At 29.7% G+C, this 26,862-nt stretch overlaps 2 protein-coding genes across 2 annotated transcripts; one reads left to right on the top strand and one right to left on the bottom strand.

Moving 5' to 3' along the window:
- Positions 1-419: 419 nt before the first annotated feature.
- TMN7 (transmembrane nine 7) lies at positions 420-4,333 on the bottom strand. Its single transcript, XM_068621316.2, has 7 exons — positions 3,994-4,333; positions 3,172-3,336; positions 2,942-3,051; positions 2,682-2,790; positions 2,478-2,590; positions 1,901-2,051; positions 420-1,811 (listed from the first exon to the last, which is right to left on the bottom strand). The coding sequence occupies exons 1-7, from the start codon at positions 4,108-4,110 to the stop codon at positions 654-656; spliced, it is 1,923 nt and encodes a 640-aa protein (XP_068477417.1). The 5' UTR covers positions 4,111-4,333; the 3' UTR covers positions 420-653.
- Positions 4,334-11,504: 7,171 nt separating this feature from the next.
- RHD3 (Root hair defective 3 GTP-binding protein (RHD3)) lies at positions 11,505-21,988 on the top strand. Its single transcript, XM_068622043.2, has 23 exons — positions 11,505-11,964; positions 12,701-12,850; positions 13,364-13,430; positions 13,513-13,615; positions 14,067-14,137; positions 14,289-14,352; positions 14,458-14,523; positions 14,644-14,691; positions 14,781-14,843; positions 14,952-15,008; positions 15,251-15,409; positions 15,990-16,058; positions 16,149-16,240; positions 17,067-17,145; positions 17,350-17,515; positions 17,798-17,922; positions 19,167-19,429; positions 19,517-19,613; positions 19,700-19,864; positions 20,117-20,221; positions 20,746-20,840; positions 21,093-21,189; positions 21,404-21,988. Exons 1-23 carry the CDS (start codon positions 11,961-11,963, stop codon positions 21,623-21,625), a joined length of 2,427 nt encoding a protein of 808 aa, XP_068478144.2. The 5' UTR covers positions 11,505-11,960; the 3' UTR covers positions 21,626-21,988.
- Positions 21,989-26,862: the final 4,874 nt, after the last annotated feature.

The following is a 26,862-nucleotide window of genomic DNA, read 5'->3' as shown; positions in this document are numbered from 1 at the left end:
CCAATTAAAATCGTTTCTTAATACGATTTATCTATTTTTGTAACTTTTTAAAATTTGCCCATTTTTGTAAAGGAGAAAAAATTACCCCAAATTTGTAAATTTTCCCAACTAAGACACATCTGACAATTTTATAAAACTGACTCAGTCCACAAGGAATTGGTCTAAATATGTTTTAGATTGTAAATATTAGAAAACGATTGTGACTGAGTTTTCATGTGAACCGAAATTTTGGGTTTTTTTTGGGGGGGATTTTGAACATATAATATGTCTATTTATAATTATTTGAGGTATGGAGTTTGCATGTAATAACAATTTTATATATTTTAATATATACTACTTTAACCTGTCAAACATCCTCATGACAAACATTACCTGAAGATGAATTGCTGATTCAATAGTTTCATCTCTTGGTTGTGCCATGTTGAAATATGCAGACATATTATTACTTGAGAAACTACCACAATAACATTTGAAAACAGTGTAACAAATTAAACAATCCATCTGCTACTCTAACAATAAACAAAAAGGGCTTTCAAGGGTGGAGTGGGGGGAAAAGGTAGCTTCCCGGCAGCATTTGCTTTGATTCCTCTAATTGTTAAAGCCTCTCAGATTCCGGGTTCCCGTTGTAATCATCCACTATATGATGCCTGAAATCAGTCAATCTTCACCGAAGAGTAAATCTTGCGAACAAACCAGAAGCAAGCATAGAACCCAATAGTTCCGGTCAACACAAAGAAGGCGTATGAAACTATTATCATATATCCAAAGTAAAGGATGCCCGAGACCAGCTTTGAAATCTCCAACTTTGTAAAGAAGTAGAAAATTGAGTAGAGGAAAAGGTACAAAGCAGAGGACCCAGCAGTGAGGTACGATCTCCACCACCAATTATAATCCTCACTGCACAATTGGAAGTAGCAAAGCACAATGGTAATCTCGGCACAGGTGATTAATAGGATCACGAACACTATGAAAAGGAAGCCAAAGATGTAATAGAACTGGTTCAGCCATATTGATGTGAGGATAAAGAAGAGCTCGATAAAAACTGCACCAAATGGAAGAATGCCTCCAATAAGAATTGAGAAGACAGGTTTCATATACCATGCCTGCTCAGGTACCTGCCTGGGAATTTTATTAGTCTTCACTGGGTCTTCAATAGTTGGCTTTTTAAAACCCAAGTAACTTCCCACAAAGACCAAGGGTACTGATATACCAAACCATAAGCAGACTAGAGCAAACATTGTTCCAAAAGGGACTGCTCCGGAGGACTGCTCTCCCCAGATTAAAGCATTAAGTACAAAGAAGACAGCAAAAAGAATGCCCGGAAACATAAACGCAGTTTTCAAGGTATTCCTTTTCCATTCTGTGCCCTTGAACATCTTGTACAAACGTGCTGAGGAGTACCCCGCAAATAAGCCCATAAAAACCCACAACAGAACCATTGCAGTCATGAGGCCTCCCCGATTAGATGGAGACAAAAACCCTAGCAAAGCAAATACCATTGTCACAACTGTCATTGCAAAGATCTGAACACCAGTACCAACATAAACACAAAGCAAATTCGAATTGACTGGTGGCCTGAAAACATCTCCATGAACAAGTTTCCACCCAGTTTCTTCTTGGGCCTCATCTTGGGTTTCTAGCTGATTATAGTTAGCAATATCTCTGTAAAGAGTTCTCATCATGATCATTGCTACCATTCCAGACAAGAAAAGAACAATCATCAGAGAGTTAATGATGGAGAACCAGTGGATCTGATCATCATTCATTAAAAGATATGTATCCCACCGTGATGCCCATTTGATATCACTTTCCTGAAAAAAATACCAATAAACTTGGCTTAGCATATCGTATAATGAATGAGTTGACCGTTTGAGTAGGCCAAGATTTTAATTGGCAATACCTTGAAGGAAACATCATATGTGAATACGATATCCTTGCCTGTATCAACTTCTTGTGGGACTGTACTACCTTGCATCAAATTCTTGGTATCTTTATTGCATGTTGTTACCTGTGGGTCCTTGTCATTCCACTCCTTGTATTCATGATTTATACTGTTTACAGTTACATAATTCATATAAGAAAGACATAACACACATTAAGCAGTCATATGAAATCAAATATACAAGTGCTTTACTTTAGAGAAATAGATTCAATACGTAAAGAAATGCGTAAGTTATGATACTTACCACGAAAGAAGAAAAAATTATCTAAGAGCCCATTTATAAGATTCTAATGCCAAAATATTATTTATTATTCAAATAAATGTGACATTACGAAGAAGTTAAGATCTGTTAGATAAAAATCTAACTAATTTGTTTCATTCTTATTTCCTACAAACAGCATGATTTTCCAGATATATATATATATATAACAAAATCTAATGTAAAATTATGAAACCCAACCAAGTTCAGCCATGTTGGAACAACATTAGAATGCAACACCCCCTTAACAAAGAGAGGTCAAGAAAAGAACAATACCTGTTTGGGGTGACCTCAAATCCAACAATACGAGCAGAACCAGTTTCCGGATCCTTGTGATACATGACTCTAAAACTCAAGTGGTTATTGATAAAATATTTCTCCTCCTTGCTCTGCAGGAAAGTCATAAATTTGTTACAATATGGAGTGACAAAAATTATTCTTCAAATTAAACTATACAACAAAATTCAAGTTGTGTGATACCCCTTGATAGTTTCCTTTGAACCCAACACGAAATCCATGTTCATATGTTGTTGATTGACTTCCATCCCTCCTTTGTCTACGAACAGCAACAGGGAGGTTATCCAAAATCCTGCACGTTCAATTCAGAGCTTCAAGGGTCAATGGAATTCAAAGCAGAAACCTATAGACAAGCACCCGACAAGCCAGTGAATCTTAGCAAACTAATTAAATGAAATCGTACTACACAACTAAGCACTAGCTCCAATACATTTACCACTTACATGTTCACTCGATATTCGTCATCGATCTTTTCTTTAAAACTCTTTGCAGATTCAGCTTCTAACGTTTTATGACAGACAACAGTGCAAGACTGTTCCTTCCTCATTTGAAACTGGAAAAAGAAGACAACAAACCTTTTATGTTGACACAACTAAACAACAAACCTTTTATGGCCACTGAATTACATCATCATCTTATCCAAATGTCAAAGGATGAGACAACAGAAGCTCACCGCATACACTGAATTCTCAATGCGATCACCTCTAAGCACCTCTCCCAAATTCTCTGCATTGTTCAATATCTTGGAGGGTTCGCAATACTTCAAGAAGTAGTAGTCATATGGAAGTTGAGTCTTTGTAGATGATAGTTTGTTCACTTTGACAGAAAGAGGGTCACCCTGGTCCCACACATGAAACAGCAACTCAGTATCTTCATTCTTCACTCAGAACAAATTAGAAACCAAAAACAACACAAATCGAAATGAAATTCTCCCAATCTCGACCAAAGTTCCGAATCAACAGATACCAATTCTCAAATGACACACTACATTTTTTATTTCCGCAGACCAAGTCAATCACGAGCCACATTAAGCAAACAGTTTCCACCTGCACCTATAAAAACACAACCAGGCTTAATCACTCATCGCAAGTGATCAACCTCCTCGAAAACAGCCTAAAGAGGAACTCAAACAGCATCGAAAGACCTCACAACCGAACACGAAGATCTCCTGAGATTCTGTCTTCGGAATCGGCATTATCATTTTACGGAACTAACGTTTCCACTACACAACCTTCTAAATCAAAGCAAATAATAAAAAAAAAAACCATCACAACCGCGGAATCCCCCAAATTTATTCAGTCATTTCACTAACACACAATCGATTATCCTAAACACAGCGCAAGACGAAATCAACACTAATTCGACGCAGATCAAAGGCAAAACCCTAGATCCGAGCAGCGCGACGACGGATTAAAGGTAATCAATAAATTAACGAAGCACATCGCGCGGAATTTGAAAGAACGGAAAACGCAGAGAGAAGAAACGGAAAACGTACAATCTGGAAATCGCGAGGAGCGACGCCGGGAAGGTAGAAGGAGTGGACGGAGGAGAAGAGGAAGAGAGCGGCGAAGACGACGGAGATGGCGGTGCTTGCCATCATCTTCTTCTTCATTGCTACCTTTGTGTCGTTTCGATGTGGGAGCAAAAAAGAAGAGCGAAATATGCAGAGAAAAATATAGATAAAAATAGATATATGCAAAATGAAGTAACACTGTTTCTGTTTCTGTTTCTGGTTACTCTGCTACTAACTCTCTTCTCAAACGCTGCAAAAATAAAATAAACAAAATTAATTAATTAATTAATCATTAATCATTAAAGAACAATTTGCTCAACACATTTATTCTTCACCGACTAAGATCCTATAAATATGTCAGATTAATTTTTAAATTTAATTACAATGCTGTCTTAGAATAATTTAATTACTAATTATAATATAAGATTCAATTAATTGACTCATCGAGATTAAAGTATTATTTATTATAAATAATTAATTTTTAAAATAATTACAAACAATGTGAAATTAATGCACTTTATCAAGTGCTTGTTTTGTGAATGGAAATAATTTCAATTGAGAATATTTTTATTAAAAGGTAATTAATGCAGAAATATTTTATACTGATTTTTATAAAGGTAAAAAATAAATGCCACTTTCGTTTATATCTTATGAAAAAACAATGTTGTAATTATAACACTGTTTAGAATTAAATATATTTTATCCTTTAATAGTGTGAAAATATTTACAATAATAATTATATAGAAGTTAGAGTGGTTTTATATGGGTTTTTTTTTATTCGTGTCATTCACAGACACTTTTTACTTTCCTTGCTTTATCTGAAATTTTAAATAACTAGTATTTTGTTTCTATAAAAAAGAAACTAGTGTTTTACGTGGTAAATAAGAGAAATTAATTAATTGAAAAAGGATAATTAAATTTAATATATATTTAAGTTTTTAATTAATTAATAATAAGCAGAAGTCAATAATAGTTTATACATTTCTTTCTCATTAATGTTATTGAAAATATATAAAAGTGGTTTTAAAAAATAAATATGTAAAGTGAAGAACATTGATTAAATATATAGTTCAACTCTCTCTATCTCTCTATTTTTCTTTTTAAAAAGTGTTTAATTTTTCTGATCCCATTATGTATCTTAATGAATACTTTTTTTTTTTTTCATTCAACAAAATAAATTTGTTTTTGTTTTATATTTTGGACATTGGAAATATATTAATTAAAGTGAGTGAAGAAAATGTATAAAATGGAGAAGATTGGTGAGATGGTATTTTCTGACTTTTTTGAATGAAGTAGTTAATCTCTCTCTATCACTCTTTTTAAAAATTCAGAATGTTATGAATACCAAACCCTAACTCTCATTTTCAATTAGCTTAAATGACAAAATCAATATCTACCACACATGTTAATTTATAATACCCATTTTACAATCCTTTGTTAATTTGCAAACTCTTTATCTAGAATGAAATGGTTATTAAATTAATAGTTAAATAAGTTTTTTTATCTTTTTAATTTTACCTATTTTTTTTATTTTCAAATTTCAAATCTTTTAAATACTTTTGATAAAAAATTATTAAAATAAATAATTGACAATTTTTTTACAATAAACGAATTTTTCAACATGGACTATAATGTTAATTTAATGCTCACTTATCACAAATATAAATATTATAATATCATAATAAAATTCACGTTGAAAATTCGCTTTAAATTCAATTTTTTAAATTTATTTTGAAAAATTAAATTATTTAGTAAATATGTTTATATATATATATATATATATATATATATATATATATATATATATATATAACTCAAAAGGTATTACTCTATGGTTCTGTCTTTTTTTATTAATGTTGCACTTATGGTTTATTAATATTTCTCTCTTTATTTTCATATTATTGTTTGGTATGTTTCCTTTTGTATCATTTTTTTTTCTTGATTGCTTTTATTTTCCTTTTCTATCCATGTTGATACACTTTTCTTATTATTGTAGTTTTAAAAGAAAATAATACAAATATAGATCATTACTTTAAAGTATATTTTTACTACTGAATATGTACATACCAGTTTTGCGTGTGTTAATATTAATGTGTGTATAATTTTAAAAATGATAATTAAATTTAAATTATGTGTAAGATTTAATTTATTTAATTATATATTTAAATTGTGTATGAAAAGTACATAGGTTAATTTTCTTCAGGACTATAGTAAAAAGTATATATATGATTGAGGTGGGGTACTTATTAAATTAAAGATTTATTTCTAATATTTCAAAAATCAATTATTCTTCCTCTCTTTTATTATTGATTACATGATTTTGAATTTGTTTTTGGGAATTGTTAATGAGTTTTAACCCTTTCATACTAGTTGAATTATGGATGAAACTATACATATGATTATATTGTTCTGTTACGCTTAAATTCAATATAATGATAGGTTAAATTGAGACAATTAATTTTAAAAAATAAATATTTTCTAAGTCATGAAAATAAAATTAGAATTTTTTTTTTTAAAATACAATGAAAAAAAATTGTTTTGTGTTGCAATATAATCAATTATAATAATTTATCAGGAATAGTAAGTAATAATTAAAGTTTTAAATTAAAATTTATCTACAATAAAAATAAATAAATATATTACTTGTATTTCAAAACACGACATTTCTACTAAAAGTCACATTAAAATACTAATTATCTATTCGCTTAAATTTTAAATTTATTCTCATTGGCAATTGCGTGTTTTTTTTTTTTAAAAAAAAAAGAGTCCTAGTAATTAAAACAAATGAAAGCCCACCTTAGCCTATTCCACAAAGCAATTTTTTTTAGGTTTTTGAGTTTGGACTGAGTATGTTTCTCCCTGCACCCCCAACAAATGGCTTCTTGCATTCCATTATTTTTGGAAAAGACTATTTTACTCTTTTCAAAAATGAATTATAGAATACTCTTTCCAGAACATACTTTCTGGAAGCCATTTTATGAATTCTATATTTAATTCCAAAAATTAAAAAATGTGTTATGGAAATAGTATTTCAGAATGTTTTTTTTTTCTTTTGAATTTCTTATTCTGAAAATACATTTTGTAGAACATTTGTTTTTCGAGTGTAGATTTGCTTTGCTAGTTTGGAGTCATTCCTTTGAATGGATTGGAGTGCAGTTCGAGTCTCACAACGTTCCTTTGCTGAATTTTTCCCAATTCAAACTAAAAAATGCTCCAAGCGATGTATGGGGAGCAGTTTGAATTGCAGTGGTAAGCAAGTTATGAAAGCATAGGAACAATGTAATTTTTAATAGAGGTGTGACTGATGTTTCAGAAATTTTTGCCTTTGTTCAATTAAAGGCTTGATCGTTAGTCACTACCAAGTCTCATGCTACGTTTTTTTTCCTTTTTTGACTAGTGTCTTGATTCTCTGGTCTGTATGAGGATGATTTGTTGATTTTTTTTCCATGAGTTTGTTCTTTTAGGTGAGATCTCTAAGTTTAGTTAGGTGAGTTGGTTTTAGGAGTATGGTGGAGCGATTTAGATTTGGATGGTGAAGGTTTGGGGCTTGAGTTTTTTTTATACGGTTGAACCACCTCTAAAGTGATTTACATTTATTGATTTTTTATTATCGATAAAAACACCTTTTACTTACGAAACCTCTATTCTAGAATCACCTAAAATTATGAAGAATAATTATAGTATTTATGTGGGGGTGCAGGAAGAAATACCCTTGGACTGATCACAATTCATTTGGAAGCCCAAATCAGGTTTGTCACTGGTCAATTCTTCATCTAGGCTGCTTCTTCCTGCACCTCCATACCTTCTTCTCTCACCTCCATAGATTTTTGTATTTCAAAAAATGCCTCTCTATAATATTATGGATTACATAATCCGGAAGTTATTTTTCAAATTTGTAATTAACTTCTAAATTATATAATCTGTAAACCTTTTTTCATATGCATAATTATTTTTCGGATTACATAATTCATAAGTTTTTTTTAACTTTCAGATAATGTAATCTGAAAGTTTTTTTTCAAATGCGTTTCCAGATTACATAATCCAGAAGTTAATTTATGGGTAGCACAACAAACATATTTTCATTAAAATTCACATTTTGTCTTCTTTTAAAATATATTTTCATTAAAAAGTTTTATATAATATAATTTAGAAGTTAATTTAAAAGTATTTTAAAAAAATGACGATTTTAAGAATATACAGACACGTTCGAAATATTATTCGTTTAGAATTTTATTTAAAATTTTGTTACGATTTTATTTAAAAAAAAAATATATTATTAAAAATAATATATAGTTAAATTAAAAGAATTAAATATATATAAACTAAAATTAAAAAAATAAAATATATATAAATTATCTTCAATCTTAACATTTAAATGTGTCACTATATTAAATACACCACTAACATAAAAGTTTTTACAATATGTCTGAGAATAAATTATTATATAATCTAATGTAAGTTTTCACCAGAATAAGTTTGAGAATAAATCATTATATAGTCTAATGTGATTTGTTCAACTCAATAACAAGTTAATATTTGCATGATAAAAAGAAGGGCATTATTTTCCAATTAAATTATGTAAATTAAACGAAATCCTTAATTAATTATCAAATTCTCAAAATCTAAAATTCAGATCAATTTTAAAACTTTAAAAAATAATACACTATTATAATCGCGATGAGATTATTATAATTATTACTTGTATAATTATATTTATAGTTGTGATAAAATTTTTGTAATTATTATTATCACCATATTCATTCATTTGTAGTTATTATTATCATTATGAATAAAATGCTTATCATATAATAAAATCAAGCCATCATAGTCATAAATCACAAAAAAAAATCACAAAAAAAAATCACAATGAATATTAATCAAGTATGATTTACGAATATCCATAAATAGTAAATACGATTATTTTAAACACTCATTTATTAATAAAGTGATACTAATATAATGGTATTTATACTTGCAAATACATCTTACCTGTTGATATTAAAATATATAAAATATATATATATATATATATTATATGAACTTAATTTTTTTTATTCTTATCAGTGATGTATTTACATAAGTTGTTAATACATATAACAGTAGTTATGATTGTTCATGTGTGCGAACTATTGAGTAATTAAGATCATAAATAACAAGATACAATAATTTAACAACAACATATTTCATGTATGATATCAATAAATACCTCTCTTACTAAAGTCATAAACATCTATGCACATATAATAAATGTGTTAATTACCAAATTATTGTTATATTTTACAATGATATTAAAATATTAAAATTATTTTTCATCTAAATTTGAATTTTATTTTTACCTATAATTTTTAAGTTTATCTTAATCTCTATTTTGTAAAAAACAGAGAGACAGTGATGTTATAATAGGTAAAAAGGAAATTTTATTTCTAAATTATTTTAAAATATATATTAAATTATATTTTAAGTCTTCAAAAATTATTTTTAAACTTCATACCCTAAACCCTAAACCCTAAACCCTTCAAAAAAACATTTAATTAATAAATATAAAAACTAACAACAAAAAGTGGTAGAGACGGATTGAACTGTTGAACTGATATATTCATTCTGATTTACTTAAATAATATATATAATAAAATTATAAATATTAGAAGTTATAGAATAAGAATACTAATAGTTTATGTAAATTGACCATTAATTAAAAAACATTAATTGTGTAAATAATTTAAAAATAATCAAATTATAATTAATAACCAGGTTAATAAAATCTGAATCTATAACCAATAATAAAAATCAATTAATGAATATGTAAATTTCAATTGGTTGATAAAAATTGAGTTAGATTTGAAATGATACATAATCAAAATACCAAAATAAAAAAAAAAGTTGGATATAAATTTGTAGGATAAGTAGTAGGTTTATTGAAAGGATAGAAAGAGTGAGTGTGTTTAAAAGCTTCACATTGATTCATGCTTATGTTTCCCATTCCTTGACTCTCATATTTCTCACCTACTCTCCCATTTCCAATGCTCAACATGATAACCACATGCACAATTCCATTTTTAATCTTTTTCATCTTACTTTCATTTCTTTAATGAATTTTAACTAAACTTCATTGTTAATGTAATATCTTGTTCAATATAACCTCGTTCATATTTCTCAATCTAAGCTAAGTAGTATTTCCTTGAATCTTTGTTTTTCTTATACCAATCAACCACTTGTGTTTCTATTTGTTTAGAGGTTGAAACCATTGTAAACATCTACTTTGAAATGTTTGAATAGCTTTTGTTAAATCTATCTTCACTTTCTATCATGATTATGATGATATTGGTTAACTAAATAATTAGTGAATTTAACCAATAATCAAAGAACTAATTAAATTGATAATTGACACATTTATTTATCATATTGTTATTAAATCTATGGAAATAAATGAAATTGGATTGATGAATTCATAAATTTAATACCCTTGTACTCTTTACTTCTATTTCTCTCATTTATAACACTTTCTTAATTAAGCTTTATTTAACATTTTTCTTTGTTTAGTAGCTTTTTCCTCCAATTCACACTATCTCTCAATTTATTATAAATGTAATTAATCTCACATTTTTTGGTATATTTATAGTATTTCTCATATAAAAAAATAATAAAAATAAAAATAAATAAATATATATTTTAAATAAACAAAGAATAATCTTTAACATTCACAATGAATATTAAAATGAATAAGAGGAATGTAGGTTTTGAACAGAGAAGAAGCAGAAAAAGGATGGGACCCACGAAGCACATGAGAAGCAAATGCTGCACCAATGTGATCGCGCGTGCATCTAACGCAAGTGATTGTAGAGAGAAATGATGAGAAAATGAGTTACACGCGCTATATTTCACGTTTGCTGAAAAGACATAGGGCGGCAAGTGGGTCCCATTCTTCCACCGCCCCTTTTTCAACTCATAGCTTTTTACTCCATTTTCTAATTTTTTTATTATGCTCAATGATTTTATATAACTTTTTAATTCAAATTTCACCAATAATATTTTAAAAAAAAATTCACAATTTTTGAGTTATGAATAATCACACGAATTCTTCTAATTGGATAAATTAGTTTTTTTTTATGATTTTATTTTTTCTATTCTAGAAATTTTGTGATAATTTTTTAATTTTTCATACACATGTAAAACTAATAATTATAGATTTTTTAACCAAATTTACGAAAAAAATAGCTAAAAAATAACGTATCAGTTTTATAATAAATTATGTTGTAAACAAATTTTAAAATAGTTATTAAGAAAGTCAAATTAAAAACTAGTTACTCCAATTATACTGTAAACTTATGTCATTTTGAATGAATTGTTTTATTTTATCATATAATAAAAAAATTAAGAGTACTTATTTTTAACAATTGATATTTGAAAACTATAATTTCAAAAAATTGAAATTGAACCTAAATTTATTGAATAAAAATTGACTTAATAATAAAAATAATTAAAAAGAAAAGAGAAAAACATTTTAGTTTGTGTTGGTAGTTGGTACGATGGATTGCGCCACAAACAAGACACGATGATTGGTTTGATACTGTCATGAACGCGGCGAGGTCTTTGGAAAATTTCTCATTTTCTGAATTTTTTCATTAATCTAATTAATTTTCTCGATTAGCGGATTTAATTTTATTTTTTTTTCAAAAGAAAATTCAATTTGATGTTCTTTTGTTGAGAATCAAAATAAAAAATAAAACTAAAAAAAGTTATTTCCAATTTTTCAACGATAAGAAAAAGGTAAAAAAGGAAAAAAAAGAAAAGAAAAGAAAATGTGAAGCATTATTTGGAATGAAGTATATGTGTGTAGTTATGGTGATGGCATGGCAATGGTAACGCCTCTGCGAGAGAGACTCTGAGATCGCTTCCTTCCTTTTTCTCCCTTTCGATCTTCCTTAGCGCATTTCTCCAATCTCAGGCTAATGGGTACGCTTTTTCTATTCATCGTCGATCTGGTTCCTGCATTTTTTTTTTCGATCTTGTTCTGATCACAGCTTTATTCTTCACCTTTTGATTTCTTTCTGCTTTCCCAATTTTAGCTTACATCAAAGTTTGAATCTTTTATAGATGATGGTTGCTGGGTGTTAACGGAAAACCTGTAGTTACACTTGCATGCGTTTTGTTTTTACCTTTTATTTTCGACTGTTGTTTTATTTGTAATTATAATTTCAGTTTCGAGTGAATATCTTTGTAGGATTTATGGGAAATTGAGGGTGTGATTGATTTTGACATTTGATCCTTAATTGTGTTTTGTGTGGCTAATTGGTTGGATCCGGGACAAGGTTTAGATTGTTGCTATGGGGAGAACAAAATTGAAAATTGAGAAGGGTGTGCCTGTTAGAGGGTTGATTAATTTAATTTTATGGTATGGAGATTAGTATCTCTGCTCAGCTTGTTAGTGGGAGTATTGGGCATGAATTGATGAATGGATGGAGTGTTGAACCAGATAACAATGTTCTTACCGGGGCTGGATGATCAAGTTGAATTTCCTTTTTTCCTGATTTCTGTGTTTCTAGCAATTTGTATATCACAGTGCAAAGCTGCAATCATACCTAAGATTCCAGTTTTGCCTGTGGATCTCAATTAGTGTTATACTTTAAATTTGAGCAAGTTATGTGCTGGAATTTCACCCCCTACTAACATGAAGTATCTGCTTATCCAGCAAATAGTGAGTCTTGTTGTTCAACTCAGCTTATTGATGGAGATGGTACATTCAATATTTCTGGGGTTGAAAGCTTTATGAAGGAGGTGAAGTTGGCTGAATGTGGGCTTTCGTATGCTGTAGTTTCTATAATGGGTCCACAAAGCAGTGGTATGTTTTCTTGCTTCCATAGCCTTTATTGTTTTTCCTTCCCTTCTCAAGATAATTGGATTCTATGATTAATGTAACCTGTCTATACACCTGAAGATCTTAAAATCTGCAGGTAATTAAGATATTTCACTTAAAACTATGATGAAGGTTTTTGTTATTTAAGATCCATGGAAAGGTTAAATAAAAGTTTAATGAATAATATCCTCCTTTAGTTGAATCTGATATAAATTTACAACTTTTTGTTACATGAGTAGCAATGAGACTGGAACCTATGAATGACCCATTGCAAAGTACCCAAAAACTCGCCACGAGCCCAATTGTAGCGTGGCTTATATCTATGCCTTCATCATCTATATTTAACAGTGATTCCTGAATTTTAATGAGAATTATAACCTTTAAAATGTATTTCTTGTCTTTAATTTTACTTCACTCTTTTGCATTTATTTATATTTATTAACAAGCAAAAAAGGATCTTAATCTTATCTAGCTCTTTGTGTTCTTTGCTCTGGGCAGGCAAGAGCACACTATTAAATAATTTGTTCCGTACCAACTTCAGAGAGATGGATGCTTTCAAGGGAAGGTATGTTGTTGCAATTTTGACATGTCACACAAATCCTGATCAGCTAACAGGGTGGTGACCTGATGAGTATGGTTGTTTTCAGGTCTCAAACAACCAAAGGAATCTGGATGGCTAAATGCACCGGCATAGAGCCTTGTACACTTGTTATGGATTTGGAGGGTACTGATGGAAGAGAACGCGGAGAGGTGTTGTTTTTTTGTTATATATTAACTTATTTTGGTAGAAGTGCTCAAAATCCAGTCTATTGGCAGCATCCAATTGACATTTGGATTTATATTTTTTTAATTTGAATTTCTAGCGCCTTGTAGAACATTTGATGTTTATTATAAACCTTTTTGGAGTTCAATAAATTCCTGTTGTTCAAGATTTACTTGTAGCATTCCTTTTCCTTTTTTTTCTGCACATGCAAAATTACATTGTTTTAAATTTTTTATGGAAATTATAAATAGGAGGTTTGGTTATCTCGTTAGTTTCTCCCCCTCTCTAACCTCCTGATCTCTTTTGAATTTTATTTGTTATTAAATTGTGAGAAAGAGTTCCATAAAAGTTTAATCCATGTTAGCATTGTGATGGATTAGGAATAGTTTAATTTATGCGATCAGTTCTCCTTGTGTACTGAAATTGTTTTTTTCTCAGGATGACACTGCTTTTGAAAAGCAGAGTGCTCTATTTGCGCTTGCTGTATCAGATATTGTGTTAATAAACATGTGAGCTTTTCTTCTTGCTTTAGTTTTAATACGGACTAATTTCAGAAAATTTTAAATCTGTAGCTGCTTGTATTTCTTGTTTTAATGTTTTTCCATTTTGAATCTTCTTTCTTTGTGTGACTAATTCCCCTCCTCTGCAATGGTTATGAAGGTGGTGCCATGACATTGGCCGTGAGCAAGCTGCAAATAAGCCACTTTTGAAAACTGTCTTTCAAGTATGTGCTGTTGGCCAATTTGACTCAAGCAATTATCTTGAATCGTGAAACTTGTCAATTGTCAATTTATCATCTTTCTTATTGTTTGCTCAATTTTGCTTTCAGGTCATGATGAGATTGTTTAGTCCACGAAAAACAACACTGTTGTTTGTCATACGGGATAAAACAAGGGTTTGTAATAGCTGTTTATTATCTTGTTATAACTGTTTGTTATATATATTTTAATATTTTATTTTTTAATTTTAAATACTTTTATTTGTTGTTGACGTGGTTAATCTTTCTCTTCTATAGACGCCACTTGAAAATTTAGAACCTGTTTTGCGGGAAGATATTCAGAAGGTACTGTAGTGCTTTCATCTCCATATATTGTTATGGAATTATTATAGAATTTTTACTTACCTTTCTTGTTTTACTTTTTCCCTGTGCAGATATGGGACTCTGTTCCTAAACCACAGGCCCACAAGGAAACCCCATTAAGTGAATTTTTCAACGTCAGTTCTTCTTTCCTTTGATATTGCTAATCTTTAGTGATGTTTTTGTGCAGCAAGATTTTATTTGAAGTTTATATTAATTGTTTACACTTGGCAACAAATAACCAGGTTGAAGTTGTTGCACTTTCTAGTTATGAAGAAAAGGAAGAGCAATTTAAAGAGCAGGTATGAATTGTGCACTAGTTTCCTTCTTATTTACTTGCTGATGGTATGATATGACCCCCCATTATAAGGATTTTGTGGTTGTTTTTATCTCCGTATCTGCAGCAGTGATTATGTGCCCTTGCATTTTGATCCATTTGTATTAATTTGGCTTTCATGGTGGGGAACAGATCCGTTTTTTGGTTTATTAAATGTCTGTTTGTCTAATTTGCTCATTATTTTGTTCTGGTTTATTTTGAATGTAGGTTGCCAGTTTGCGGCAACGATTCCAGCATTCCATTGCTCCTGGTGGGCTTGCAGGGGATCGGCGGGGAGTAGTTCCTGCTTCTGGTTTTTCATTTAGTTCTGAGCATATATGGAAAGTCATTAAGGAGAACAAAGATCTTGACCTTCCTGCACATAAGGTAATATAATGCTTGACAATACTGCTTTTGTTTTCATGTGTATTGATTTAGGTTAAATTAAAAATTTGCTCCCCACTCTCTTGACTCTAGTTTTCAGTTTAGTTCCTGCATGATTTTGATTCTTACATGATTTTATTTTACAAATTAGTCCCCATTGTTTGCTGACATTTATTAATGGTGTTAGAGTATTTTTCCCGTAAGTACAAAATTAAAAAAAAGTGTGTTAGGTATAGGGTCCAAAATGTGGAGATATTTTCAGGTAGGCCCCAACAAAATGTATATTTTTTTTTCATTTAGGGATTAAAACAATTTCTTTTGTCAAGTATAGGTACTAAATCTAATACTGTTGTCACGTTGGTAAGCAGTGTCAAGGACCATTTTAGTAAACATTTTTTCATGGAGGGACAAAAGTGTAGAGAATTTTATGTACTAAAATGAAAAAATAAATGTCAGGTGTTGGGACTACATTTCAATTTAACCTTCATTTTATTAACGTAAGCACCAACCAACTTGTAGGTTGTGTGGACTATATTTCAATTTAACCTTGATTTTATTAACGAAAGTGTCGACCAACTTGTAGGTTATGGTTGCTACTGTACGATGTGAAGAAATCACCAATGAGAAATATACCTCTTTTGCAGCACATGAGGTATTGACATTTAGTTTGATATAATCCTTCAACATATTTTGACCCTCCTAATTACCAATGATGTGGAAATTGCTTTCAATTACCCCTCAGGATTGGTGTCAACTGGAAGAGGCTGTCCAATCTGGCCCTGTTCCTGGATTTGGGAGAAAGCTCAGTTCACTGCTTGGTACTTGTTTATCAGAGTGAGTGTAGTTCAATTTATAAGAAATCTGTATTTGTTGTGGCTCAGTTACGGAATACCACATTGCTATATTTTAAGCTTTTTGTCTAACTCTTTTAGCCTTTTACAACCATTACTGCCAGTTCTGTTGATTAGAGCAGCCGGATTCCTCATCCCCATGCCCTGTCTATAATATTTTTTTCATTTTTTATGTCATGATTTTTGAGTGAAATTGTAGGTTTAGAGAAATTTATGATAAAATCATGGTACATAGGTATTTGTACAGCATCTTTTGTACGATTCTGCTACAAATATCAGAGAAACAAATTTCCTACAAGTCAGGGGGAGAAATGAGGAAATAAAACCATAAAGATACATACCAAACATATCTGAATTAATTTGATTCAGGTTTATTCTTCCTAAACTAGCTCCTAAGAATCTAGACTGTTTCGTCAACCAGATTCAACAGAGGTGAATGAATGGTTTTGATTGTTCAAGGTGGTAGAAGAAAGATTGGCATCCATTATTGGTGGAATTTTTGTAGGATTCCGTATTTAGTTTGATGTTCTTTATTTTCTACTCTGGTCTTTGAATTTGGTAGTTACATGTGTTACACAGTAATACCATCTAGTGTTTTCTGGCTGCTCTTCCAATACCATCTCATTATTTATAAAGGACTGGTTTTATTTCTGTGATGCTATGTGCAATCTCGAAGTTTACTATACCTTGATATTGAATTTTACAAGTTTGTTGTCTTAACGTTACATGCTGTTGGCTGTTGCATCATGTAAGAATAAGGTGATGTGGAGTGAAGGTATATTGAGCTATTGCATTTTCTTTTAATATAGGTATGATGCTGAAGCCACCTATTTTGATGAAGGTGTGAGATCTTCCAAACAAAAGCAACTCCAAGAAAAATTGTTCCAAGTAATCCTTCTCAACTGGGCTCAACCTTTTTCCCCTAATGGACATACATGAATTTGATGATTATTGAAAGACAAACAAAAAATTGGTGATTTTTGAAACAATGATGACAATTTTAGATACTGGTCACAGTAGCCTTAATTCTTTCTCAGTAGCTTTTATATTGCGATAATTATAGTGGCGCCTAACACCTTTTCAATTGGTTAGCTTGTCCAACCAGCATTCCAATCTGCGTTGGGACATATAAGATCTGGCACTTTGGATAAATTCAAGGTGGCATTTGACAAGGCTCTGAATGGAGGGGAAGGGTTTTCTGTGGCTGCTAATAATTGCAGTGCGTCTTGTATGGTTCAATTTGATGAAGCATGTGCAGGTAATAAAATAATTCTTTATTCTGTTTATTTGTGAACAAAAAATAAATTGAAGTTGAATGCCGAAGCATATAATGAACATTTGGAAAGGGAAAGTCGTGAATAAGGATAAACAAGAAGTGGATTGTGTACAGTGACTAATTTGCTGTTGGGTGCAGAATTGCTAGGCTTTGGTTCATTACAATGTCTACTTTTTAAGAAGTCAAACTTGATAATATTTGTTGCAAGCATGTCTCTTACGCTAAACTGAATTGCTCAATGAAACTTATTTATTGTCATTGCAGATATTGTTATTGAACAAACAAACTGGGATACATCTAAAGTGCGAGATAAATTGCTGCGGGATATTGAAGCACATGTTGCAACTGTGCGTGCAGCCAAGATTTCTGAACTTACTTCATCATATGAGGTATTGACCATTCATGTCTTATGAATCTTTGAGTGATTAACGTCAAGAGCAGTAATGACACCAAGATTGCAGCCGTATGTACTAATAGTTGTGCCAAAAATCAATTTTGAATTATTTTTGAGTGGTGATATGCGATTATAACTAAGCAAGAGTGCCCACTTGTGGGGATGACAATGGATAGGGTTTGAGTAGGTTACTAAAGTACTTGTCTTTATACTCATGTTTGAAAAAATACCCATTACCCACACTTCACTTTAGGAGTGGAGCCATGGATTTGGAATTTGGAAGATCAAAGAACCAAAAAAATTATAATCTAGTAAAGAAAACTTGAATTTTTTGCTTGCATAAAATAAACAAAGAAGTTTAATAATATATATACATTTATTAGCTATATTGAGTTCACAATAATGAATGAGAAAATAAATAAATTTGGTGGATAAAATAATTTTGGGTAATTATATATAGACATCTCACCTTCAGAATAAGTCTATTACATATCTATCTTTCTATTCCTATCACATTACTTGTCGTATCAGATACACTTCTCTCTTTTTTCTCCCCGAGGGCCAATTAGCATGGTGATGTCTATGCTCATTTTTCCAATATTTTGTTTTTGTAGCTTCTAAGGGGCATAATTTAAATACGTAGGTGACCTTGGCCCTTACATGTCACCCTTTGCTTCTGTCACTTAGCTTAAGTGTAAATCAATAAATTAATAAAGAACATTAATTAAAGAATTGTTACAGTTAAATTGAAGAAAATTCTTAAATCATTGGAACATGGCCACACGATATCAGTATTATAAACTTACCATAATCAGGATTATATAATAATTTTTTAATCAATTAATTCTTAAAATTGATAAATAGTGTCTATGTACATGAAATCTTTCAATCTCACACATCTATAGGTATATGGTTATGAGGTTGGTTGGGTACTGTAGTATTCCTATTAAGCAGATTTTTATTCTGCCTGGTGTGGATTTTTATTTTGCAATTATCCGTTAGGTATGGGTAGAATCGTCGTCCTTACCCACCATCAATAAGGGAACGTTTGATACAATATATGTTGTTAAAACTTTTTCAATTAATAGCGACTATTCAAACGTACGAGATACTTCTCGTGCTCGGTAGTGATTTTAGGCTTGTAATTTATGAAATTTTGTTAGGTTGTTCCAGTTGGTTTGGTTTTTAATTTGAGGGAATAACTTCTTGGAAAGATTTCTCATAGTATTACTGTTGCAGGAAAAACTTAAACACGCTTTGTCTGGACCTGTCGAAGCTCTTTTGGACGGAGCTAGTAGTGATACTTGGTCATCAATAAGGAACCTTCTTACGCGTGAGACTGTATCAGCTGTTTCAGGGTTCTCTGCTGCACTTACTGGGTTTGATATGGATGAAGAAACAAGACAGAAAATGCTTAAAAGTTTAGAGGATTATGCAAGAGGTCTGGTAGAAGGAAAGGCCAGAGAAGAAGTAGGAAGAGTTCTAATCCGCATGAAGGACAGGTACGAATCTTCTGCAATTTATAAGTTGACTTTTATCTTTTCCTTTGAGTTGTACTTTGATGCACTTACCTTAACTTTTGAAAGCAGGTTTACAATGTTGTTTAGTCATGATGCTGATTCAATGCCTCGTGTTTGGACTGGTAAAGAAGATATACGAGCCATCACCAAGACTGCTCGATCTGCTGTACGGCATGTCTATGAATATTATTTCCTTAATGATTATGTATGGCTTTTTGTTTAATCTGTTTAACCATATTTACAACTTTTCAGTCATTGAAGTTGCTATCTGTAATGGCTGCAATTCGTTTGGATGATGATGACTCTGACAATATTGAGAAAGTGTTAGCAGTTGCTTTGGTGGAACCATCACCAAGTAGTAATGGTACAAGGAGCATGACAACGGTTGATCCACTAGCTTCTAGTAGCTGGGAAGAGGTGCATTTTTATTTATGTGATGAACTATTGAGCTGTGTATTCATTTCGGTAGATGAATGGTCTGATTTGCATCAAATAATGATCTGATTGCCCTAACAAAATATAAATATATCTCTTGCTGTGATGATTTGTGAATTGTTTGATGTATATTTTAGGCTGCAAATGCTATATTGTGGTTTCTCTGGTGACATTTTGAGAGCATTTTCTATCCTGGGCACTGACTGATCTGTGGTGTGTGAAATTTCCATTCAGGTTTCATCCTCTAAAACATTGATTACGCCTGTCCAGTGCAAGTCTTTGTGGAGGCAATTCAAGACAGAGACAGAGTACAGTGTCTCTCAAGCCATTTCTGCACAGGCATGATGTTTCTTATTTGTTAAAGACTTTTAAAGTTCCTCTATATATAGGAAAATGGAAAATCTACTGTGATTATTGGAAAATTAATATTATTAATGTCAATTCTATGTCTGTTTTGGATATTAAGGAAATGAGCCAAGTTTATGCTCTTATATTTCACATAGTATTTTTTCTGTATTTCTAAAGGGTTAAAACTTACATTACAGTTCTATAGGTACTATTGGTGATATTCTCCAATTATGTTTAGAGTTTCACCTTGGTAATACGCCATGCATTTAAAAAGATGCAAATTACCGAAGTAAAACTCCAAATTTGATTGGAGAATAGCACCAGCAGTACCTGTTGTACTTAATGTAAGTTTTGTCCTTTGTAAAATTGTTGGCATGGTCCAAAGGATTTTTCTCTTTTGTGGTAATGTTTAGGTTCTAGGTTCTTTCATGAAAGCGTAAATTATCAATAGATTTGAATTTCTTGTTGGATTTTACTATTCCTACTTATTGATGTAATATTCTTTGTATTTTCAGGAAGCAAACAAGCGCAACAACAACTGGTTACCCCCCCCTTGGGCGATAGCTGCTTTGGTTATCCTAGGATTTAATGAATTTATGACACTTCTAAGGTGCATGTGAACCTCATTCTGCTGATATTTTTTAGCATTGCTTCTTTGGTTTTTCTCTTGCTCTTCATCTTACTCCTCTTACTACTGTTTAGTGTAAAAGTAGTAATTGTAAAAAGAGAATTGTGTTGGAGATAAACTTGTTTTTAGTATTTTAATAACATAATGTTACCTTAAGCACAAACCTAAAGAAAACTCTCTACTTTTGTGTACTAAATAATTGATCTCACCCAATTTTAATATTTTCCATGGCAGAAATCCCTTGTATTTGGGTGTCATCTTTGTTGGTTATCTTCTTGCTAAAGCCCTGTGGGTGCAGCTTGACATTTCGGGTGAATTTCGCAACGGAGCTGTGAGTACAAGCTATTATGATCTTCAAAGTTTATTGTTCAATCCCAATATTGACTAATATATCTGTATTGCTTGTGTGAATTTTGTTGCAATCTATGAGCATTAGTTTATTGTTCAGCTAATAAGCTACTAGGCTTTCACATTCTATAGTGTTCAAAGTGTCTGTTTTCAAGTTCATAGCATCCTTGTTTCTTACCCTTTCTTTCTTTCTTCAGCTTCCGGCAATCATATCCTTGTCTACCAAGTTTGTTCCAACCATCATGAACCTTATGAAAAAACTAGCAGAGGAGGGACAAAACCATGCAACTAACAATCCTCAGAGATCCCCAACAAAAAACAGTTACAATGAGACTCACGGCGTCTCGTCGAGCACGTCATCTAACCTGACTGCATTGGACAACGGAACCGAGTATGCCAGTCCAGTTAAAGATGAGTAGGTGAAGAAACTCATCTTGTGAAAACTAAATTCTTGTGTAGGAAAATGGTGTGTGGTCATGCTTGTCCACAAAATTTGACTTGTGAGCATTCAAGACATTGAAAGGCATTGGTTTTTTTGTGCAAGTGCCATATACAGGGGGCAATGTTTTATTGTGAGGTAGTTCCTCCCCCTTATAATAGTTCTCTTTTCCAATTTTAGGTGCTTCAGTTATTGGAGAAGTTATAGCTTATTTTACACGCTCTTTCTTGATGCTTATGCTTCTTTTGCAATCAATTTTGTTTGTAATTTTATCAGTCTACTACTACTGAGTGCTTCTTCTTCTTTTGGAAAATTTATTAATTGGATTCGTGTGTTGATATTAGATCATTCTAAAAGAGATACTACAGCTCTTGCTGCTTGCTGCTTGTAATGCCAACTTTTTTGTTTTATCTGTGACATTGTTGGAAGACAACTATCGTTGTTTTGTTCCATTTTTGGCATGTTTAACAATGTTTTATCCATGCTTGATATTCTTAACAAATATACAATTATTCTCACAATAAAGTGTGTTTCCTTGTCATCATAAAACCTTTTTCTGGATTGCTTGTTTATGTACCACTCAAATATTTCTCTATTTAGATACAAATTAATGAAAGATTGAACAGATATTTCTTTGTTTAGATACAAATTGATGAAAGTTTGATCAGATATTTCTTTATTTAGATACAAATTGATGAAAGATTGATCAGATATTTCTTTATTTAGATACAAATTGATGAAAGGTTGATCAGATATTTCTCTATTTAGATACAAATTAATGAAAGATTGATCAGATATTTCTTTGTTTAGATACTAATTGATGAAAGATTGATCAGATATTTCTTTGTTTAGATACAAATTAATGAAAGTTTGATCAAAGTACTTACTATCACTTTCTTAATTCTAAAGTACTTAATTTTAAATTTGTTATTAAATAAAACAAATTAATTATGTATTGTATTTTTAAATTATAATAAAATTATTGTTTTGTGTTTTAGTTTGATGATATTTTTTATAACTTTGAATAAACTTTCATATTTTTAATTTATATTAAAACTAAGTATTGTATTAAAAAACAAAATTTTGCAAAATTAAGATGAATTTAAAAAAAACACTTTAAAATAATAATAAATAATTAAGTAAAATTTGAGAAGTGCAACTAAAGGAACCAACTTCTCATGGGTGAAAAAAAAGGTTCCAAGGAATTGTGTGGCATTATAGGAAATAATTTGGAGAATATGACATCTTAGAGTAATTTTTATCTAATATTTTATCTCATACAAATTAGTGAAAATGTAAATGTTACATTTGAAAAAGAAATAGGAAATCTATAAATATCATATGCTTTAATTTATCAAGACACATACTTAAATTTAAATATAAGGATATTTTTTAAATATTATCATTAAAATGTACTTATATTTAATTTAAGATGGAGTACCTTTCAATTGAATGCCAATGAATTTTTTGAAAATTTTTAATTCCTTCTAATTTTAATAACACTATACATTCTTTCTAGAACAATTATTATTCATCACATTTAATACTTCATATTATTACTCACTTATTAAAAACACGTGCTATTAGGTATTTGATTGTCTATTTTTATTTTTCAATATTAATTACTCATCTATTCTCATTGAGTTATTATCCATTTTTAGTGAGTGTATGCAAATATGAAGTGTTAGATTTGTGAATATAAGAATCTTTTCTCTTTCTAATATACTCCCCTCAATTTTATGCATTATATAGTTTCATCAATATTTCATTCTTTGTAATTTTTAAAATTAAATCATTCTTATCCATTATTAATATGTCATCTAACTAAAAACAACAAATTACACTAAAAAAAATCATCAAATAGAAACCAATTTTTAGAAACCAAAATAATGAGTTGCAATAGTAACTAAATTATAGACCATTTTAGAAACTAAAACAAAAATTGGTTTCTAAATTAGTTTCTATTATTTTCTATTATTGGTAAATAGTTTCTAAATTGGTATTTAATTAGCAACCAAGGTTTTATCTACCAATTATTTAGTTTCTAAATTTAGTATCTAAAACCTTGGTTGCTAATTAGAGACCAATTTAGAAACTATTTAACAATAATAGAAAATAATAGAAACTAATTTAGAAACCAATTTTTGTTTTAGTTTCCAAAATGGTCTCTAATTTAGTTACTATTGCAACTAATTATTTTGGTTTCTAAAAATTGGTTTCTATTTTATGATTTTCTTGTAGTGTTACAATAGTTATCAATGATAACTATGTAAATTATTAGATATTAGTAATAAAGTTTAACAATTAGTTTTACCACCTGTTATTTTAATACATATATTAATATATAATTTATTTATTTTAAGAATCAAAATTACACCTTCACTAAATTATAAACTAAAAATGTTAATTATATACATCTGAATATAAAATAAGTTCATTCCAATTGTTATTGTATAAGAGGTTAAGACAGTTTCTTCTACCAGTTGAACAAGTTATCTTCTCGAACATAATCTCATTTCTTTATTTAGATTTCATTTTTGGTGTTCGTGCCTCAACTTTTGGTTAGAAATATACTGGTAAGACGTTAAGGTAAGTATCTAATATGTTAATGCAAGAAATGCCGTAATAATGACTATTTTGTTTTGATTGTTATGTCTATTTATACGGTCTTATGAACCATTTACTCTTAGACCGAGATTAGAATTTAGAATTTAGGAACCGAAATTAGGATTTAGAATTTAGGAGTTAGGGTTTGGAATTTATGGGGTGGGAATTAGGGTTTATAATTTAGGATTTAACATTACGATTAAGAATGTATTAATTAATTTTTCATACGATTTAACCTTTATGTTAAAATGTACTCTTTTTTTTTTATGCAGTTGTGTCTGGTCCTAACGGTACATCAATATATAAAAGTTTGCATGAATTTTTAAATTGTAATAAAGTGACACGAATTTGATAATTTATTGGACATAATAATATATATTAGCAATACAATTGCTGATAAAATAAAAAAATAAAAAAATATTAGCAATAGAATTACTTACTATAGTATTTTGTGAATATAGTATTAATTGATTGGTAGGTTATGGAAGGTTTGATCTGCATTAATGTTGTTACTGTGAGTTTGGTGAAGACGAACGTGAGTTCCATAAATCTGCCAAACTTTGTCTAACTGTGAGAAGATGAAGTTGTTTCTGGTGCTTAAAAGATCAAGCTCTGATGCACAAATACATGTGAAACAATTCAATATAATTCAAATAATTAAGATAAATTTAAATAATTCAACAAATAAGGTAATTTAAAAGAAGTATAACTTATGTTGAGAAAAATTAAATCTACAAAAATAAGTAAATAAAAAAGAAATTAATAAATTTAATAAATATATATTATATATAAGGTATGAGAAGATCCACGACATCAAATTACCGATCACACCGGTATAAGAGTGACAAAACAGGTCTCATTCTGTCATGACCCGTTAAGGTGATACAAGTTGAAATTTATAATCCATTTTGTTAGAGGATGGGTTGCCGAACGGTCTCGCTACTTTTTTAATTTTTTTCAATTATTTTTTGTTATTTTTTTTTTGTTTTGATCTATTGATTGTAGTATTAATATTATTTTTTGAACAATAAAAATGTAAGAAAAATAATAAAATTTCATCAAACATTAATATTTTAATAAAAAATTTAATATTTAATAAAATAAAATAAATATCAGCAATACTCTAATGAATCAAATGATTTATAAAAAAATATATAAATAAAAATATTAATCATTATCAATTTTAACTAAAAAAATATAAGATTTATCTTTAGAAATTACAAAAAATAAAGGACGGATTTAAATTACTATGTGACTATGTCAAAACATTAATTTAAATGTTAACATATTTATTAATAACCTTCACACTTAATGGATTGATCACGTGTATTTTTTATCTAAAATAAATTCTGAAATCAGGTTTTTAAAATTAAAAATAATTTTTTTGATAAATATTCTATTGTTATTGAAAGTTTATCTTTCAATCCTCTTAAGATCAAAAACCATTTATTAAATCATTGTAATATTTTTTTAATATTTCTATTCAATAAATAATAAGGCACATGGAGAATAGTTAAAGAACATTTACATGGGCTAAATTTGGTGAGACAATCCATCTATTTGAAAATGAGACAAAAAAAATATATAATTTTTTTCTTCTATCAAAGTAAAAACTTCATTTTTTTTAAAGACACTTTACTTATCATAGCACCAAATTAACCAATAGTAAAATTAAATATTAATATACCAAATACCTTTTTTTTCTATAATGACTAAAGTAAAAGACTTAAAGTGCCTTATTTATGATTGGGGTGATTCTGAAGGGGAACTTCATCTTTTCCAAATTGTTCCCTTCCAATGTTAGGGTTCAACAATTTGTAAATGAAATTGAAAGGAATTGTTGTGAAAGTTGAAGAAAAGTCATAAAAATTAGGTCTTGAAAGAATTTTTTTGGGAATATAATTGTAAAATTAATATCCATTTTCTTACTTACCTACCTACCTACTTCTATGGAGGATTTAAAGCCTCATATGATATGTGGTTAACTTAACTTGCACTTTCATAGAATGAAGCATAGCCACAATATTAATATTATTAATATTAATAAATTAATATTAATAGTAAGAATAATATATAAATAGAGAATGGAAGAAATGACAACTCAGCATGGAAACACCCAACCTAGATTTCATTCATGGGATGGTCCCACTTCAATTTTTGCCCCACAAAGAATGTGTCACAAACATAAGGTTGTAGCATAACCTAATTTTCGGTTATATTAATTATTTAATTTCTTTTTTTCTTATTTTTTTTAAACTAGTTGTTAGACTAATACTACAATAAAATCATGAAATAAAAATCAATTTTTAGAGATAAAAAATAATTAGTTACTATAGTGACTAAATTAAAGATCATTTTATAGACTAAGAAAATTTTGGTTTCTAAATTAGTTTTTATTATTGTTAAATGATTTCTAAATTTGTGTCTAATTAGCAACCAAAGTTTTTGCTACCAATTATTTAGATTCTAAATTTCGTAGCAAAAACCTTGGTTGCTAATTAGACACAAATTTAGAAACCATTTAACAATAATAGAAACTAATTTAGAAACCAAAATATTTTAGTCTCTAAAATGGTCTCTAATTTAGTCACTATAATAACTAATTATTTT

Source organism: Phaseolus vulgaris, chromosome 10, assembly GCF_051622355.1.
Source record: "Phaseolus vulgaris cultivar YP4 chromosome 10, ASM5162235v1, whole genome shotgun sequence".
In the NCBI taxonomy this organism is placed as follows: Eukaryota; Viridiplantae; Streptophyta; class Magnoliopsida; order Fabales; family Fabaceae; genus Phaseolus; species Phaseolus vulgaris.
The sequence above is the reverse complement of the archived record's forward strand: the minus strand, read 5'-3'. Positions and strand labels throughout refer to the sequence as shown.